Source organism: Gobio gobio (assembly GCF_949357685.1).
Source record: "Gobio gobio genome assembly, chromosome: 4".
Classification (NCBI taxonomy): domain Eukaryota; kingdom Metazoa; phylum Chordata; class Actinopteri; order Cypriniformes; family Gobionidae; genus Gobio; species Gobio gobio.
This window is the reverse complement of record NC_137100.1, coordinates 51,812,317-51,832,089: the sequence shown is the minus strand read 5'-3', so window position 1 is coordinate 51,832,089 and position 19,773 is coordinate 51,812,317. Positions and strand designations below refer to the sequence as shown.

Here is a 19,773-nt window from a genome sequence, read left to right as displayed (position 1 = left end):
TCCCTGTTAGAAATGTAATAGTTATCAAACACCTTTCTTAACTGCATAAATAATAAATGAAATATAGATTAATCCTCATTAAAGCTACAATTTTCTCTGTTCCCGTTGCTCCTTGGTGAACATTAATGACAGGCATCACCAGTGCTCCTGTCACTTTAAAGGGTAACTAAACCCCTGCTCAGAGGCCACAGCCGAACATGACGCGGATCTCACGCGCTGTCCCACGCATCTCATTTTCTCACAACTCTTTAAGTTCATTTAAGACGTTATTTAACTAATTTAAAACTCCTAATATGAGAATACTCAAAATTCTCTGTTGTTGTTGTTATTGTTTGTTCAAGAGCAAAAGAGAACTCGATGTGAGCAGGAGACTGACGTCTGTCTGTGCGTCGAGTGTGTGTGTGTGTGTGTCAGAGTGTCCCTCGATTAGCTGACATGAGACGCAGCCACACAGACAGGACATTGACATACAGCGCATTCTCTTGTGTCTTGTCGCGCTTGGAAGCATTTACATGAATAGGAGCGTGATCATATAATGTAACACTAGGCAAAAATGAATATAAAAATGGACGCTGCGTTATTTGCGTTAAATATTTTTTATTAGTTTATTAAGACATTTATTTAGTGTAAAAAAGTGTAAAGAATTCAATGTTCTACGAAACAGTTTTTTCGAAATGTTCACCTGTTCTGATGATAAAACCACAATTAACAGTCTGGTTTCTACAACTTTCACTCAGGAGCAATGAACCTGCCTTTAAGTGAAATAAAGATTTGACATTTATCATAATAATTATTGATATTGACTGATATGAAAAAATTTATAATGATAATTTTTTGGCCATATTGGCCAGCCCTACTTGACACCCTCAATATGTAGCAAAGAATTATAGAATGTGTATGTGTACAGTTATGATGTATTGTGATTGGTGCCCTTTTTCTTGGTTTGTGCCACTGCCCCTCAAAATGTCTGTGCACGGCCCTGCCAGCCATACCACCTTCTCTGGAATTTAATCAGCACAATTCTGTGAGGGGTCAAATGCTGTTGTTTTGAAACGCTTATAAATTAGCCAGTTTTTCCTCTCACTGTATCCAGGCAATTATTGTTCTCAAAAGTGTCTTGTTGGGGTAGAAATACAACAACAAAACCTTGCAGTTAAAGCTAACAGAAACAGCTTGTGGAGCCACTTTCTTTAGCCACACTATGGTGTTTCTGAATAACACCAATCAAAGTAGCTTGAAAAATGCCTTTTGATTAATGGCCTTGTGAACTCGTTTTATTACGCGCCTGTAGCGGCAGTGGGTATGGGTAGATGACTGTAGGGCATGTGTGCATTGCTGGTTTCAGGTTTCAGCTGGTTGTTCCTGTAATTCACTGAGTTCTGATTCATCGTGACTCTTTTCTGCCCTGCTCTGTTTCCATCTCAAGTCCACTCAACTGTCTCCTGCCACATCACTGAACCTCTGCTGAACCTCATAGAAGAGGCAAGAATAGGAAAAACATCGGAAATGAGATCTTTTTAATATTACAACAGCTATTAGATTAAATGGATAGTCATTTGATGACTCCAAAAGACTCAAGTAGAAAGATTTCAAAATAAACTCAAACCTTTCTCATTAAAAAACAAACAAAAAAAACTTTCGGTGGGTCAACAATTGGCTAATTTATGTATTTTTATTTCTTCTAAGGAATCTGAGAGAAAATGTAATCATCTTTCACTTCTCATGTCCTTCCTGTATGCACCCCCCCCCCCCCTTTTTTTGTGAATTTTGTCCATACAATGAAAGTAAGTGGGGTCCAATGTTGTTTTGGATTCTGTTGGCTTTGATTGTATGGACAAAAAAACTGTTAAAATGTTCTTGAAAATATATATATTTTTTTTCTTCAAAAATTGTATTCCGCAGAAGAAAGCAAGCTTTGCAACAACATGAGGGTGAGTAAATGATGAAAGAACCATTATGAACTCCATTAAATCCCCTGAACTAAGAAAGAGCGACATCTGAGCAAATTTTCCTCTGGGCACTTTTAAACAAAATCAGAACAAAAGCAGGAATACTTGAAAAGAAAGAATGTCCAATCATTATGCCATAATGGATGAATTACATTACGAGTGTGTATGCTAATATTGGAATGATATAATAATACTGCTGCTTCTAGTGTGGCACTGGCAGATAATAGGAGATGAATGGAGGGTAGCCAGATTTTGCCGGCTGCCTATGGGGGAGTAATTAGCCACCGTGATTATAGTGATGTTTACACACTACAGATGGAAATGTCAACACTGACATTTCTCATCATCACAGATATAGGATACAATTATCAACTGTGCACAGTTCTGTGGGATTTTAAGACACCTCTTAATTTTATCTCTAGTCTACGTGTGGCTTTAAAAGCATGCTGTTTGTCACTCAGACGCTTTTACATCATTATGTTGCAGTGTAAATTGCTGGTCAGTGAGAGTGGAGGGGATCATATATATCCAGGTTTTACTCGGTTCACAATGTGACAGTGTGATTAGAAACCATTAGCGCAGGCGGTACGATTACATTTTTAATGAGCATTTGAGATCAGGGTCGGAGGTGGCCGCCTGCACCCTGTGTCATTTCCTATGACAGAATGAGTCTTGCTGCTTGATTGTTGCTGTGAATATTGCTTTGGAAACTTATTTGACTGGAAAATATTTTTCTTCCTCATCCAATCTCTCTCTGCATGTTCCCTTTCATTTTACTTTGGGATAAAGCTGCTTTCATTTCCCTTGCATACAGATTTGTCATTTCACTCTCACTGTAAAATGACTGAATTGAGAATCAGTCGGAAAAAAAAATTATTTAGGCCTACTTTGCATCCAGGCCATCATGCATCTAGAGTGAGCTTTAGTCTCAAATCATTCTGTAAAAGGCCAAACTAAATCCAACAAAGAAGAACGTAAATGAAAACGAGCTGAAGGAATGGTTCAGCTAAAAATTAAAATACTGTCATTTACTCATGTCACTCATGTCTTTCCAAACCCATTGGATTTTCTTTCATTGGGAACAAAAACCAAAAAACTCTTTTTTATAATTAGCTTGTACAACTTTTCTGAAGCTGTACAATAGCTTTATGAGAGGAATTGACTGAAATTTAAGTTATTTACTGAAAGTTTACACTTCATTTTGTAATATCATTTACACTTATGTTTGCATTGGGCTCAGTAAGATTATTAATATTATTATTATTTGGAAAATTCATACTTTTATTCAGCAAGGATGCATTAAATTCACCAAAAGTGACAGTTAAAGATTTTTACAATAAAGATTGTTACAAACAAATACAGGTTCAAATCAATTCTGTTCTTTTTAACTTTCTATTAATCAGAGAGTCCTAAAAAAAATGGTATCATGATTTCCACATAAAAAGAAGCATCACATCTGATGATAATAAGATACATTTCTTGAGCCAAAAAATCAGCATGATTTCTGAAGGATCATGTGACCCAAGACTGGATGAAATAAATACATTTTAAAATTGAAAACTGTAGTAAAATTGTAGTAATATTGTATAGGATTACTCTTTTACTGTGTTTTTGATCAAGTAAATGCAGCTTTGGTGAGCTTAAGACTTATTTCAAAAACATTAAAAACTTTAACCCACCCTAAACTTCCGAAGGACTAATTTTTTATGCTGTCAGTCACAAGACATATGAGATTTGAGGGGACGATTTTCAGTGATTACTTTATATTTTAGTTTGTTCCATAAACAAACCTATTGTATTGAGGCTTTAATGGAGCCTTTTTGGTAAATTGAGGATTCTGTAAACAACTTCTTTTAGTAGAAACAGTCATATATTTCTGAATGGCATGATGGTAAGTAAACCGAATATTCAGCTATTGTGATTTAACTAAAGATCCTGTCATTAGATAATGTGTCTGTAGCAGCAATATGAGACCTTTGAACCTGTTTGAAGGTCCCTGCGTCCACTGCGCTTTCATTTTACCTGCTCATTTTTATCTGTCTTCTCTCTTCGCCATGAATCCATTTAGTGTGGTCAAAGAGAAGCAAGTAATACAGCATCAGATGAAAGCAGCTACTGTGTTTGTATGGATGTGCGTCTTTCTGAATTAAGAGATTTTAACCCAATCTTTAGACTGGTTTTTATCATGTTTATCTCTCATGCATTTCAGTCTGCCACACCAGAGATTAGGACACGAATAATGGGCAAGAGGAGGAGATAAACAAGTGGCACTCTGATGCAAGCAGAGAAGGAGATTGCAGAGATTATAAACAGAGCAGAGGAGAAGAGTGTAATTCAGTGCCGGAGTCAGATGAGAAAGACTAAATATCGAGACTGTCACAAAGAACAGCTATAAAAGAGAACAAAAAGTGACACATTGAAGACAGGAGAAGATAGAAAAGGACAGGATGGGGAAAGAGGCAAAGAGATGAAACAGCTGATGTTGTTTCAGAGCCCTGCCCAGCTCTAACTGAGCACAAGTGCTCCATCAGTGAGGGTTTCCATGGCTACGCAGGCTTTCCCCCGACCCCATCCGAGCAGATCCACAAGATTAGTCCTGTGAGAGCCTCAGTATCAGCTCTGCAGGCACTGCCACGTAGTGCATTGTGTCTCAGTCTGTGCATCTCTGTCCACATATTTGTATTCCATCTCATTGTCCCTCTCTGTCTGGGTGTTATATATGTATATGTGAATGCTTTGTTATAACAAAAGTTTCTGTTTTTCCTGTATTGATTGGTCAGAATCATTCTGTGGTATAAATTTTCTTACATACTGAAATAATAACTGCTCAAATTAATATTTTATGTATTTTTATTTATTTATTTGGAAGTAGACGTATAAGAGTTATAATGTACAGTCAGCCAGCCATTATCGCAAAATAAACCCGTTTAGGGTGCTACAGAATCCCTTCATTTTACATCTGGATCTCTGGGATTGTTTTGTGATAATGACCAGCTGACTACATTGTCCATTACTTATACAGTGTTCCTTAATACAGTATGTACACTACCATTCAAAGGTTTGGGGTCGGTAAGATCTACAATGAAAAAATGTCTTTGAAAGTCTCCTATGCTCACCAAAGCTGATAAAAATGCAGTCATTATTTGAAAAAATGCAGTCATATTTTGAAATATTACAAATTAGAATAACTTTTCTAATTTAATATATTTTAAAATGTAATTTATTCCTGTGATGGCAAGGCTGAATTTTTTCACCATCGTTATACCAGTCTTCAGTGTCACATGATCCTTCAGAAATCATCCTAATATGATGATTTGGTGCTCAAGAAGCATTTCTTCTTGGAAAAAAAGTACTGCTTAATATTCATGCTCAAATCATGCTTAACTTTTTCAGGACTCTTTAATGAATAGAAAATTCAAAAGAACAGAATTAGTTTGAAATGGTAATCTTTTTGTAGCATTATAAATGTCTTTACTGTCGCTTTTGACTAATTTTATTTATTGCTGAATAAAAGTATTAATTTCTTTCAAAAAAAAATCACAGCATGCTTACTTTTTTCAAGATTTTGCAATCATATCCCTATTTTCTTGTGGCTCAGATACACAAAAAGCCCTTCATGGATTGGGGTAACATACTCTTTCTTCTTCATGAAAGATGATCCATTAATGTGCATTTTCTCTCTGTGTAAATGTGTGTGTGTGTGTGTGTGTGTGAGTAGCTGCTGTTGAAGCCTGTGTGCTTCATGGGTTGAAGCGGAGAGCTGCCGGTTTCCTACGAAGCAACAAAATAGCTGCACTATTCACCAAAGTGGGCAAAAACTTCCCTCCAGCTGAAGAGCTGTGCAGAAAAGCCCAGGAGCTGGAGCTAGTCTTTGAGAGCAAGTGAGAAAAGACTTTGATCTTCCCCAATACAACACACTACTGAGGCTCTCTCAAAATACAATACACACTGTATGTTGTGTAAGCAACCTAAAAACCTGCAATGTATATGCTTTCTGAAGCATGTTTTTAGATTTCTGCATCTCATAGATGTCACCAAAATATGTCCACTACAGGCAAAGTACCAGTAAATACCATTCTTGGAAAGAGTATATGATATGCTTAAGTTACCACCTCGTTGACAGAAACTCCTTTCAAAGCATAAGTATCTACATAGGAATTGATTTTGACATTTTTGACAAAACTTTTGACTTTTGCTGACATTGACTGTTCTTCCCTTCAGACGAAGTCAGTCTCTCTCATACAGCGAGAGCTCCCGTAAGATGCCCAAGATCCCAAACTTCTCGCCTCAGGCCGTCAGACACGTGTGGATCCACACCGCACTCATTGACAAAGTGCTGGACAAGATTGTACTGTACCTGGTGGAAAACAGCAGGTGAGAGAAGGGGGATAGTGATATTAAGAGAAGGCAAGCTTGACCAGTTTTGTTTTTCCAGGTACATTCAAACTTTCCCTATTGCATTGTTAAATTAAAGTTGCTTTTAATGTTGTTTCAGTAAGTTTTATGAGAAAGAAGCTATCCTAATGGACCCGGTGGACGGCCCTATCCTCGCCTCTTTGTTAGGTAAATCTTTCTTATTCTTAAAGTGCCCCTATTATGCTATTTTAAAGGTTCCTAATTTTGTTTTGGAGGTCTTCTACAATAGGTTTACATCAGGGGTGTCCAAAGTCGGTCCTGGAGGGCCACTGTCCTGCGGAGTTTAGCTCCAACTTGCCTCAACACCTGTCTGGAAGTTTCTAGTATGCCTAATAAGACCTTGATTAGCTGGTTCAGGTGTGTTTAACTGGGGTTGGAGCTGAACTCTGCAGGACAGTGGCCCTCCAGGAGCAGGATTGGACACCCCTGGTTTACATGCATCCTCGATAAAAAAACACCTTCATTTTCTCATAATATACATTGCAGCACCATCTCTTTTCTCATAGGGTCATAAACAGTTCGATTAAGTATTCAGTCTCTCTAAACCCCTCTTTTCCAAGACCCTACTCTGCTCCTATTGGTCAGAGGGCCTAGTCTGTGGTGATTGGCCTATCATTTATAGCACGTTTCGGAAACAAAACTTACATTAGCATATCATTATGCAAATTTGTTACAAGGTTCATGCAGGAAGTAACACTGGAATTACTGACGACTCGTTTCAGGCAGTTCAGAATCGGTTCTTTCTTTTGGGAGACAATAACATTTATTGTGCACTTTGAAACTTTTACATTCACAAACTAGTACACACTACATGAAATGCAATATCTGCAGGGTGCCTAAAGTGCTTGAAGTACACTATATTGCCAAAAGTATGGGGGCACCCCTCCAAATCATTGAATTCAGGTGTTCCAATCACTTCCATTGCCACAGGTGTACAAAACTGCACAAACTGCTTCTACAAACAATTGAGAAAGAATGGATCGCTCTCAGGAGCTTAGTGAATTCAAGTGCAGTACCGTGATAGGTTGACACCTGTGCAATAAGTCCATTTGTGAAATTTCCTCACTACTAAATATTCCAGGCAACTGTTAGTGGAATTATAACAAAGTGGAAGCAATTGGAAAAACAGCAACTCAGCCACGAAGTAGTAGGTCATATAAAATCACAGAGCTGGGTCAGCGAATGCTGAGGCACACAGTGCGCAGAAGTGGGCAACATTCTGCAGAGTCAATAGTTACAGAACTCCAAACTTCGTGTGGTCTTTAGATTAGCTCAAGAGCAGTGCGTAGAGAGCTTCATGGAATGGGTTTCTATTAGAGGTCGACGGATAGTGTATTTTACTGATACCGATAACTAGGTTGGGCCGCACTTACCGATAGTTTTTTAAATAGATACGGGATAAAAAAAATATAAGTAAAACAGTGCTGAACTTTATAACAAGAAATAAATAAAAAACAGTACTGATCCATGAAACTGTGCTAAATTAAAAACATATAAATATGAATATTAAAATGAGAATTTCTAAAAGAACATATTCTTCAGAAAATAATTTAAACATTAAAATATTACAGGTCAAATTTGTTTCTTTACCTATAACCTAGAAACATGCATCCACATTTCATGCACGTACAAGTCCCTGTGCAACAAGGATGTATCAGCTTACATGAACTATATGCATCATGCATACATTTTTACAGCATGTATTAATATGAGCAATACCTTGCAGTACCTTGACCATTCATGTTAGTTCATAGTGCATTAACCAAGATTAACAGATAAAAATAAAAATTCAAACTCAATTTCATGTTGAAATTAACATACTAACAATGAACAATACTTCCACAGCATTTATTAACCTTAGTTAATGTTACAAATGGAATCTTATTGTAGTGTTACCATTTTATACAAATCCAAACAGTCAAATCCAAAAATTACTTTATAATGATTTGGAAACAAGTACTCTAGTGTTCTGTATTCATACCGTTTCGCTGTTGTGTTTTAAACGCGCATCTGATGTGTCCGCACTCTCCGCTCAGCGCCGCGTGCAGCTTCACGTGTGAATGTAAACACAAAGCGTCAGTGAGTTTTTATTTGGCCTCTAGAGGCCGCTCTCGTGCTATATAATGCCAGCAGAGCAGACCCTTCTCATAGCTCTTGTACTGTGTGATGACAGTGCACCCGTCTCAGCCGCTCCAGCAACGGACGCAACACGGAAAAACTATCGGTGTGGATTTTTGTAGATAACCGATTGTTCCACAAATCAACTATCGGTGCCGATTAATCTGCAAAACCGATGAATCGGTCGACCTCTAGTTTCTATGGCTGAGCAGCTGCATCCAAGCCTTACATCACCAAGTGCAATGCAAAGCGTCGGATGCAGTGGTGTAAAGCACGCCGCCACTGGACTCTAGAGCAGTGGAGACGTGTTCTCTGGAGGGACGAATCACGCTTCTCTGTCTGCCAATTCAATGGATGAGTCTAGGTTTTTGCGTTTGCCAGGAGAACGGTACTTGCCTGACTTCATTGTGCCAAGTGTAAAGTTTGGTGGGGGGGGGGATTATGGTGTGGGGTTGTTTTTCAGGGGTTGGGCTTAGTTCCAGCGAAAAGAACTCTTAATGCTTCAGCATACCAAGACATTTTGGACAATTTCATGCTCCCAACTTTGTGGGAACAGTTTGGGGATGGCCCTTTCCTGTTCCAACATGACTGCACACCAGTGCACAAAGCAAGGTCAATAAAGACATGGATGAGCGAGTTTGGTGTGGAGTAACTTGACTGGCCTGCACAGAGTCCTGATCTCAACCCGATAGAACACTTTTGGGATGAATTAGAGCGGAGACTTAGAGTCAGGCCTTCTCGTTCAACAGCAGTGCCTGACCTCACAAACACACTCCTAAACCTTGTGGAAAGCCTTCCCAGAAGAGTTGAAGCTGTTATGGCTGCAAAGGGTGGGCCAACTCCATATTAAACCCTATGGATTAAGAATGGGATGTTATTAAAGTTCATGTGCATGTAAAGGCAGTTGTCCCAATACTTTTGGCAATATAGTGTACTTTTGACTTTTTAAAATTACCCTTCAAACCGTTGAAAACAGTCATATTTATGAAAAGGTACTTGTAAAGTGCTTGAATTATTGGAAGATAATGTATGTGAAATTTGTGTTTAATTTTATCAATAAAACAGTCTTTTCATGCTAAATTAATGCTGCAGCCCTGATATTGATATAGTCATTTCGCATGGCTATGGACATGATATTGCTCATATAAATATCCAAGTATATGAGACAGCTTTCATTCTTTAGGTCAATCATATATTCATGGGGGAATATATACCGTATATATATATTAGGGTTATATTATTTATTTATTTATTTATTTATTTTTCATCGGTTTGAATAAGGAATCTTTGAATCTTTGTCATAGTATCCTTTCAATGGTTAAAGTTTCCATATTGCATGTGCTGCACTTTATTGGTACAATTTTTGTTTTATTATTTTATTTTATTTATCTATTTACCTTTTTTAGATTTGAAAGATACTAAAGATATTGTTTGATAAGTGAGATCTCTGATTTGTAGTCCTTGAAGACCAAAAAAGTAGAGCCTGAAAAGTCCTTGAAAGTTTTGGAATGTATCTGTACAAACCCTGTATCCGAAAAAGCATAATGGGGCACTTTAAGGCTACAGGTCATCTGGAGACATAATGTCATTTACTCTGTTTTAAATCCTAGTGAGGTCAGTGATCAGCTTATTTCACAAGCTCAATGGAAAACATGAGTCCAAGAAGCTGGTGAATGAGAGAAATATTTCATACTGAAAAGTTTAGTATTGATAAAAAAGTTATCTAATTTAAATGTATTAAACACAAGTGAAATTTATTGTTTTACCAAATATTTGTGTGAGCTATATAATTTATGCTTATTAGAGTATCAAGCCATTAGCTTAGCAACAGGATAACATTAAATTCTATTGAAGTCAGTTTTGAGTTTCCCATGCAGAGCGCTAATTGAGTAAAACATAGAGTTGTTGCCTATGTGGATCATTCATCATGATGGTTAGGATGCTGTCTTAGAATGCAGCTGCCTATTTAGGGAGGCACTTCACTAAGTTTTGGAACAGAGATATTTTGTCTTTTTGTTTCCTTTATATTGTTGGCATTGTGCAGATAATCTGTTTTCAACTTTTTCTTCTTTAGTGGGCCCATGTGCATTAGAGTACACTAAAATGAAGACTGCAGATCATTTCTGGACAGATCCTTCAGCTGATGAGTTGGTGCAAAGGCATCGTATTCACAGTGGCCATTGTCGACAAGACTCGCCTACAAAGAGACCTGCCCTCTGCGTGAGTAACCTGTGACTAAATGAGTTGTGTGGAATTTTTAATGTACAAAAACTTTAACGAGACGACTGTTAGTAAATGTGCAGTTCTGTTTCATGCTGTCAATGATGACACATAAAATGATTATGTGCAGGATGGTAAATTGATCTTAGCGTTCTAGGTTATGGTGCTGTACACCATAACTCAATTCGTAATTGCTGCAATATTTAAAATGGTACATTCTTAAAAAGGAGTCAAGAATAATAGCTAATCTTATAACTTATAAAAAAAACCTTGATATTTTATGTAAGTTAAAGCTCTTGTTTATTTGAACAAGATGGAAGTGCCGTTCAGGCCATTTAAAATTCACTTGACGTTTCAAACCTTGCCTCAAGAAAATGTCAGGGGTCAAAAGCAGTCAGTCAATTGCATGTCACATTAAAGTCATAATACTTAGTGACAACCAATAAGGCCTGTTTTTCAGCAGTATGCTGCAGTACTTTCCACACTGTGTATGTTGGTTAGCAGTTTTGAATGCTCAACAATTGAGCTTCTATAGGATGTTGGACTCATAAGATCAATTTAATATTAATGATCTTTTGTTTAATTGTTTAGAATTGTTTGCCAGTGTTGGTAAGGATAATTTCTACATCTAAGCTCATTTTGTATGATAAAGCAAAGTCAAAATAAACTAAATCTAAGTTTAGTTTGTGGATTTGCTGGTGTTCAGTGATGTTTTAGACCTGTGAAGAGGGTTGTGGTCCATAAGAGTCATGCTGCGGTCAGTGTATTTGAGTGTGGCTGCTGTTTCTGAGGAGAATATGAACCTCCACTCAAGAGACATGCTTCACATCATTACCCAGCTCCATTACCAAACGCAGCCGTCAGATTCCTGACTGATCACCCTCTCTGGCCATCGCCAACACCCACACATCATCAGGACACAGCGCTTGTTTTTCGTCTCCGATAGATCTGACTACACTGCACCTCAGGCTTGTTTTCTGATGTATTACAAATATCTGTTTGAGAGCAGTAAAAGCCTGCTGAGTGGCTTTTTTAAAATATATATATATATATATATATATATATATATATATATATATATATATATATATATATATATATATATTAGTGCTGTCAAACGATTAAAATATTTAATCGCGATTAATCGCATTAATGTCATAGTTAACTCACAATTAATCACAATTAATCGCACATTTTTATTTATTCTAAATGTCCCTTGATTTCTTTTTGTCCCATTATTTTTTCTTATTTTAATGCTCTTATCAACATAGAAAAGTGGATCGGCTTGCTTTGTTCAAATGTTTGTTTTATTGAAAACAACATTGGCATACTTTAGTGTTCGATTTCACACCAACATTCTCACTTGGAGCAAATAATCTCACACAATGTAACACTGCCCATCAATAAAAGGGTGAAACAAATACTTTGTTGCACAAACAGCCCCTTCAACAGCCCTTTCTAAGGGATCAAAACAGGGTGATACAAAATAAAATTACAAAGTGCACATGCAAGGTAAACTAGGACTCCGCCTATAGTGCAGTTAAACCAGGGGTCGCCAACTAGCGGACTCCGGACCGAATCCGGACCGCGAGATGCGTCCATCCGGACCGCGAAGCCTTTTGACATAATGAAACAGTTAACGTTGCAATGCTCTCTGTTACTACGTTCAGACCCAGACGCGCGGTCAAGCATGCAGTGAAGAAGAGACTGATGGTGCGCTCACACCGGACGCGAATGACGCGACATGCACGCCGCTTAATCCGCGCCGCAGAATGTCTATTTGCGTCTTTGCATTGACTTAAATCACTCGCGCAAAACGCTTCATTCGCGTCTGGTGTGTAGGCTACGCACCATCAGAGCAGAAAGCAGCGCTCAAGACAAGCACTTTTAGTTGAAGACCCCTGAGTTAAACCATGGCTTAATACGTTTCTCATTTCGGCGTCTCACGCTTGCCATCCACGTCTACTCTTTTAATGGCCCAAACGAGACGGGCAGCCGCAGCGTGCCTGATGTTTTGTTTCCGGTCTAGCTACATCCGGAGTGGTGTTGTAGTTTTTCTAACGTTACTAGTTGTTGCAACAGCATGTGAAAAAACTACAAAGTTTGTTAGACCAAAAAGAACGTTAATCTCGCGATAAAAAAATTGACGCCGTTAAAATAGGTTTGCGTTAACGCCGTTAATAACGCGTTTAACTGACAGCACTAATATATATATATATATATATATATATATATATGTATATATATATATATATATATATATATATATATATATATATATATATATATATATGTATACATCATCATGATATATATATATATATATATATATATATATATATATATATATATATATATATATATATATATATATATATATATATATATATATATATATATATATATATATATATATATATATATATATATATATATATATATATATATATATATATATATATATATATATATATATATATATATATATATCGAACATTTTTCCACCTTGGACCCGAAAGATGTGGTGGCATAATATTAGGAAAACTAGATAAAATAGTTACTATAACACTTTGTTTGCTAGGGTTTATCACTTATATTGTCTGGTGACATTATTTGCTGATGTAATATTTTGATAGAAACATATTTGTGTGTGTGTGTGTTCAGATTCAGAAAAGACACTCCAGTAGTAGTATGGATGAAAGGCCATCTCCCTCCCCCTCTGCCAGAGACTACGTAGAGTCTCTTCATCAGAATTCCAGAGCGACCCTCCTGTTCGGGAAGAACAACGTACTGGTTCAGCCGGTAAATAATACATGAAACCGCTGTCAATTATCACAGATCTTTAGGGGGTTCTTTCCGAATGCATATTCTATCTAAACATTTAAATTACTTTTTTTATTGTGATTTAAATAGAAAAGCTACAATAAAGTGCAAAAAAAATCTGGTCACTGAAAAACAGTATGAGCAGGATTTATTATTAATTAAAGGTTTGCTTTGTAACGTGGGCTTCTGTTGTGGTACTTTCAGAGGGATGATATGGAAGCAATCCCAGGATACCTCTCTCTGCACCAGACGGCTGACTGCATGACTCTGAAATGGACGCCAAATCAGCTAATGAACGGCTCTGTGGGAGATCTCGACTATGAGAAGAGGTGGGACTCTGTTCAGTTTATAAGATAAACAGAATAAACCCTTTTTAAAAGAGAAAGAAGGTTGGTTTGTCATTGGTTTTATCATCTTTTTTAATAAAATATAATGTATATGATTGAATTTTGAATTATATATGTAGTATTTTGAATGATCTCTTTGAATTGGAGTATCACAGGATATGATAAGATGTAATATTACAGGATTGTTCATTCCACCATTTTAAATCTTCCTTCATTTCGAATGATAAATCTGAGAAGCTTTAAGGTCTCGCTGCAGTTAAATTTTTTCTTTTCTTAGTAAAATGTTAAATAACTTTTATATATTGGTTTAAATTATTCAGTTATGTTGGTCATAAGCCACTTAGGGCCAGATTTACTACACAGGGCAAATTAGCGTGAGTGTAATTCCAAAAAAAGCGCCGATGGGAGTGGAAAGTTCTGCGTGTGATCTACTGGCGGATCATCTCCATAAGGACCAACGTAATCTACCAAGAGCAACACAAATTAGCGTTAAATTGCTAAAATACCAATGGAAGCTTGTTTCCGCCACAGAATAAAACATTTTAAAAGATAATTTTTATCTCACAATTGTGAGTTTACATCTCGCAATCCTGACTAATCAGAATTGCAAGATATAAATGTGCAGTTGCGAGTTATGTTAAGTCAAAATTCCGTGATGATAAAGATATAAACTCGCAATTCAGATTTTTTTTCTCTCGCAATTGCAAGTTTTTATCTCGCAATTCTGACTTTATAACTCAAAATTCTGACTTCATTTCTCAGAATTGTGATATATAAACTCGCAATTGCGAGTTATAAAGTCCAATTCTGAGGGGGAAAAAAGACTGATTTTGCAAGACAGAATTGTTTTATCTCACAATTCTGACTTTATAACATGCAATTGCTGGATATAGTCAGAATTGATTCATTTATATACTCTCCCATAAATTTTGCGTCTGAAAAGGAAACTCCTACAAATGCATATGCAATAAGGTCAGTCGCAAAAAATAACCCTGTCCACGCCTTTTCAGCGCTATTTTTTCACTGCATGTCTTTAGTAAATCTGGACAGTAGTTTTTTAACGCCAAAAGAGGGTTTGCGCTGTTGGAAGCTGTTAGTAAATCTGGCCCTTAAATTCGAACCTGTTTTCCTGCAGTGTTTACTGGGACTACGCCATGACAATCCGCCTGGAGGAGATTGTGTACTTGCACTGTCATCAGCAGGGTAGGTGACATTGTGCCAGTTTAAGTAAATTGGGAGCCAAATGATACACATCCTGCAATTTCTTATTTGTCCATAATTCTGACCGATCAGTTTAAATTAGTCATACACATATAATGTCTTTAATGGAAGTAGTACATTCTACAGAGTTGCTAAATGTTAAAAGCATATCAAACATTAGCAATAATCAGTATCTAGTCTCTTTTGGTGAAGTAAATCCACTTGGGTATGCTCAAATATTCAGTCAATATCCTCACTTGTACTTGCCCTTTTCATATTCATCCATGCACAAGCTCAGCGGACTGAATAGAGAGACCAGAATTAATCAGGACATAATTGCTTCTGGAGAGAGATGAGAATTTAAAGTGAGGCTGTACTCAGATTATGAAGCAATGTAATTCAGCTAATAATGACAATGAATAATTCCTGCTTGTACAGGCTGTGTCATGGCTTTAATATTAAGAATATCAAAATGATTTAGATATTGGGTACAGTTAAAAGAGTATTGAGAGTATTATGTTTTGAGGAGTTCACTATGTACAAAACATTAAGTGTTTACCTAGTAATATGTGATGGCAAGAAACTTTAAATGTCAATGAACATATAAGGATCATATTATTTAATAATAATAATAATAATTCCATTGTGTATGTATTTTTGTCTGCAGTGGACTGTGGGGGAACAGTGGTTCTGGTTAGTCAGGATGGGATTCAAAGGCCTCCGATTCGTTTTCCCCGCGGTGGTCACCTCCTTCAGTTCCTTTCCTGTCTGGAAAATGGCCTCCTGCCTCACGGACAGTTAGACCCACCACTTTGGTCCCAGAGAGGAAAGGTTTGAAATTGATCTATAAATTATAGACCAGGGGTGTCCAATCCTACTCCCAGAGGGCCACACTCCTACAGAGTTTAGCACCAACACACCTTCCTGGAAGTTTCTAGGGATCCTAGGGCTAATGCTAAACTCTGCTGGATAGTGGCCTTCCAAAAGCAGGATTGAAAATCCCTGCTATATTCATAGTTTTCAGTCACTTGACTGTCGCGGAGCCCTGGAGGGCAAAATAGCCATAGAACTGCAGCACAAGCCTGTCAACCTTTTTAAAATATGTGAACAAGATGCAAGTTTTGGCCACTTGTGATCCATATACAGCACCTGCTGCAGTATTGCAGTATTTCAATCACTGAAAAATGTGGGATGTTTTTTAAATGCTTAAAGTGAAAAACACTCATAGAGTGAGTTGCACCAATAAGGATTAAATTAAGCAAAGTTTAACGCTAACCAAGGATTTGCTGATATGGGTTTTATTTTAAATTGAGTTGTGTTGCACCACTTCATTTTAAACACAGATTAAACAACACAGAATTACTGATCGGGATGAACTGACGCCAGGCTTAATAATCCTTATAAGTACAGCCCACCCTTAATGTACTATAACAGTGATATTAAAAGATTAAATTCAGTTTACACCTTTTTGATGATGCATATTACATACAGACGAGTAGATGAGCCAAGAATATGAACTCAACGCGTTTTCTTTATAATGGTTTTCGATGGGAAAAACACTTAACGTGTTGCATTAATATTCTGCGTTCATTTGCTTGCCTGTACAAAGTATGCAACATCAAAAAGGTGTATATTAAATTTGGTCTTTTAATATCACTGTCTTACTACATTATACGTACTACAAACCTGGTAAAAATGACTGGCAGGCAGTGGAGGAAAGCCTTGTTTTGCCCTCCAGCTGGGTGTTCCTATTATGGTGTGACATCACGCGAAAACTATGAATAGACCTTGCTCAAATACACTAAGCCAGACAGTAATACACAAAACAAATAAATGTAGCCAGTGAGCATAAGAGACTTCACTGTTTGAGCTACAGATTCAAGATGCTATGCCAAATTCTTGCTGTATTATTTAGATCATACAGAGATCTCTCACTGTGCTGTAATTTGTATGTCTTGATTGATTAATCTGTCAATTATAATTTATTTTGTAAATTATGAACGGGGTAAATAATTGGCAATTTCTTGCGCCTAATTAAGTTCTAGACTGTGCTTTGTTTGTCTGCTGCAGTCATTGTATCCTGAAATGATGCTTCACTTTACTTTTTTCAAGGGTAAAGTGTTTCCCAAGCTAAAAAAGAGGTGTCCACAGGGATCTTCAGAATCTGTCTCAGACAAAGAAGAGGAAGAAGCAACCGATTATGTCTTCCGCATTATTTTCCCAAACAGCCAATCTGAGTTTGGTAAGAGGCTGAATAATAGTATCAGACAAGCTTTTGAGTCAATAAATGTTTCCCCATCATGAGACCGCTGTTATAGAGGTCAGCTTTTAGAAAGGGATAGTAGAAAAAAGGCCCTCTCGTTTCCATCAAGGTATTTATTGTAATTTCCTTTTTTTTTCTCCATTTATGTGTACCATCCATCATAAACATTCTTTTGGTTTTACTGAGCTGTTTTGACTTATTACAGTGACTGTTACCCACACCTCCCATCTCTCCCTGGGTACTGTCCTCCTGGCCCGATCTCTCTCCCTAAACTCCAGGGGGCTATGGCCTCCTAAACGCCAGACCCTGGTGATGCCAATGCACCAATGCAGCTGCCCAGGCGAGCCCCCATCCTTCCCTGAGACCAGCTGTAATGCTCCCTGTCACGTCTCATTTATGTGTTCACGTATCTGTCTGATGCGCCAACTTGCTGGTTTATGCTTGCTTTTATGGCCTCTACGTCTGCAAGCAATCACATAGTCGCCAGTGTGAGTTTTCTGTTTTGTTCAGGAGTCGTCCTCCTGTGAAATTTAGTGACCCTTGGTTAATTGTGGGCTAATGGTTAAGTGTTTTCAGGGAGCCTTGAAATTTATATATACCATATAATGATCATATTTGTGTGTAATCATAATAGTGGCTTTCAAATCTGACCCGGAATATGATCCTGTTAATTTTAAGTGTCACAGCAGCCATTATTACTTTATTAAATCCATGCAGACTGGTATTGCTTTTTTTTTTTTTAGGTTGGGTGTAATTGTGGGTTCTTGTTGCACTGCTTGTGGCTACATAAGCTCTTTTTTGTAACCAGATGTTCAATGCGTAATCAGATTTCTGTGTGTATGTGTGTGTTTGTGTGGTAGTGGCACCCGAATTGATAGATCAGGGAGCAAACATGTGGCACCCAACACCAAGGAAATCATCTTGCTCTTCCTGCTCACAGAGTAGTTTCTCTGATGGAGCACCGCCTAATGGATGCAATCATGAAAGGTACAATGTCAGAATATAATATTACTTCTATAAGTTATAGAAGTAAATAGAAAAATATAATTGATATATTTAATCAGAATGGAAAAACCTACAGATAAACAAGATAGTGGTCAAAGGCAATCAAATTAGAATTGAAATTAAATTTGAGTACATATGTAAATGGTAATATTATTATTATGTTGGCTTGAGAAACTCCTAGAGATTTAAAGCTACATCCATCACCAAATGTAAAATTTAAATCCTACTTTGACTACCTTGGACTGCTATTTCAGCATTCAGTTGAACATCCCTTACCCAAAAAAGCACCAATAGGTATTTTTATACCCAAGTACCACTCTTTGCATACCTTGTTTATATGTAAAACCTATAAATATTCTGTACTAAAGTATAAATGTATACCTTTAAAATAAATCAAATAATAAATGTTAATAAATATATTTTTAACATTAATTATTTACATTTATTATTAAGGAAATACCATAATCTCATCCGCAGGGCCCCTCTGAAGTTGCTATGTGACAATATGAAGAACCAAATCATCTCCCGGGCTTTCTACGGATGTTCGTATTCATTACTCATCCATTTTATTGTCTCACAACACCATCTTTTTTCATCAAAGGTGACCTTTACATACTTAAATGTCTCTCTTATTCATTCAACCACACATATTTTGCTCTCTCAGGGTTGGCGTACTGCCGTCACCTGTCTACAGTACGCACTCACCTGTCTGGCCTTGTTAATCACACTATTGTGGAACCAGATGTGCCTGGTGATGCATATCGTGGCCTCACGATAGAAGTGTGGCAGAAGTTTCTTCAAGACTGCAGCGTAAGTGCACACATACACAACTCTGCCGGGAGTCCAAAGCAGCCACATTTAAATGAGTGTATTTGCCAGACACTCATTAATATTCATTTGTCCCTAATCGCAGTTCTCTTATTCTCATCACATAAACAATATGTTTGGATGACTAATGCTGAGAGCCTAAGTGCCAGAGTGGTGGCACTAAAGACTGAAAATCAATGTCAAATCCATACAGAAGTACCCTTATGGCTGTGATCGTTAGTGTGCTTATACTGGCAGACTATTTTATGCTCTAAACAGGCAAACCAATGTATATGGGTTATTGATTTGACTGGTTAACATATTAAAATAATGGAAAAATGTAATCGATGAATTCAAATACCAATTTTTTTTCTTGGAAGTCCTGCTTTCAGAGTGTGCATGCTCTCTTGCAGGCCTATGAAGAAAAGGAGTTATTGCGGCTAGTTTATTACGGTGGAGTTGAGCCTTCTTTGCGCAAGGAGGTCTGGCCCTTCCTGCTGGGCCATTACCAATTTGGGATGTCTGAGGCTGAGAGAAAAGAGGTTAGTGTCTTTTTTTTCCTTTTCTTTTTTTTTACCCAGCAAGCAATAGCCGTCATTTCACCATTCCGGTTAATTATAGAACC

At 37.2% G+C, this 19,773-nt stretch overlaps 1 protein-coding gene across 3 annotated transcripts in view; it reads left to right on the top strand.

The window, feature by feature from the left end:
* The window catches only part of sgsm1a (small G protein signaling modulator 1a), a 47,500-nt gene that overhangs the window by 19,651 nt on the left and 8,076 nt on the right, over positions 1-19,773 (top strand). For all 3 annotated transcript variants that reach the window (XM_079814867.1, XM_079814868.1, XM_079814869.1), the window contains 13 exons: positions 5,668-5,830; positions 6,171-6,323; positions 6,445-6,512; positions 10,558-10,703; positions 13,368-13,505; positions 13,731-13,855; positions 15,009-15,076; positions 15,741-15,904; positions 17,186-17,315; positions 18,197-18,323; positions 18,819-18,883; positions 19,006-19,151; positions 19,562-19,690. In XM_079814867.1, coding sequence (XP_079670993.1) covers positions 5,668-5,830; positions 6,171-6,323; positions 6,445-6,512; positions 10,558-10,703; positions 13,368-13,505; positions 13,731-13,855; positions 15,009-15,076; positions 15,741-15,904; positions 17,186-17,315; positions 18,197-18,323; positions 18,819-18,883; positions 19,006-19,151; positions 19,562-19,690 — 1,622 coding nt within the window. The remainder of the gene's footprint in view (positions 1-5,667; positions 5,831-6,170; positions 6,324-6,444; positions 6,513-10,557; positions 10,704-13,367; positions 13,506-13,730; positions 13,856-15,008; positions 15,077-15,740; positions 15,905-17,185; positions 17,316-18,196; positions 18,324-18,818; positions 18,884-19,005; positions 19,152-19,561; positions 19,691-19,773) is intronic.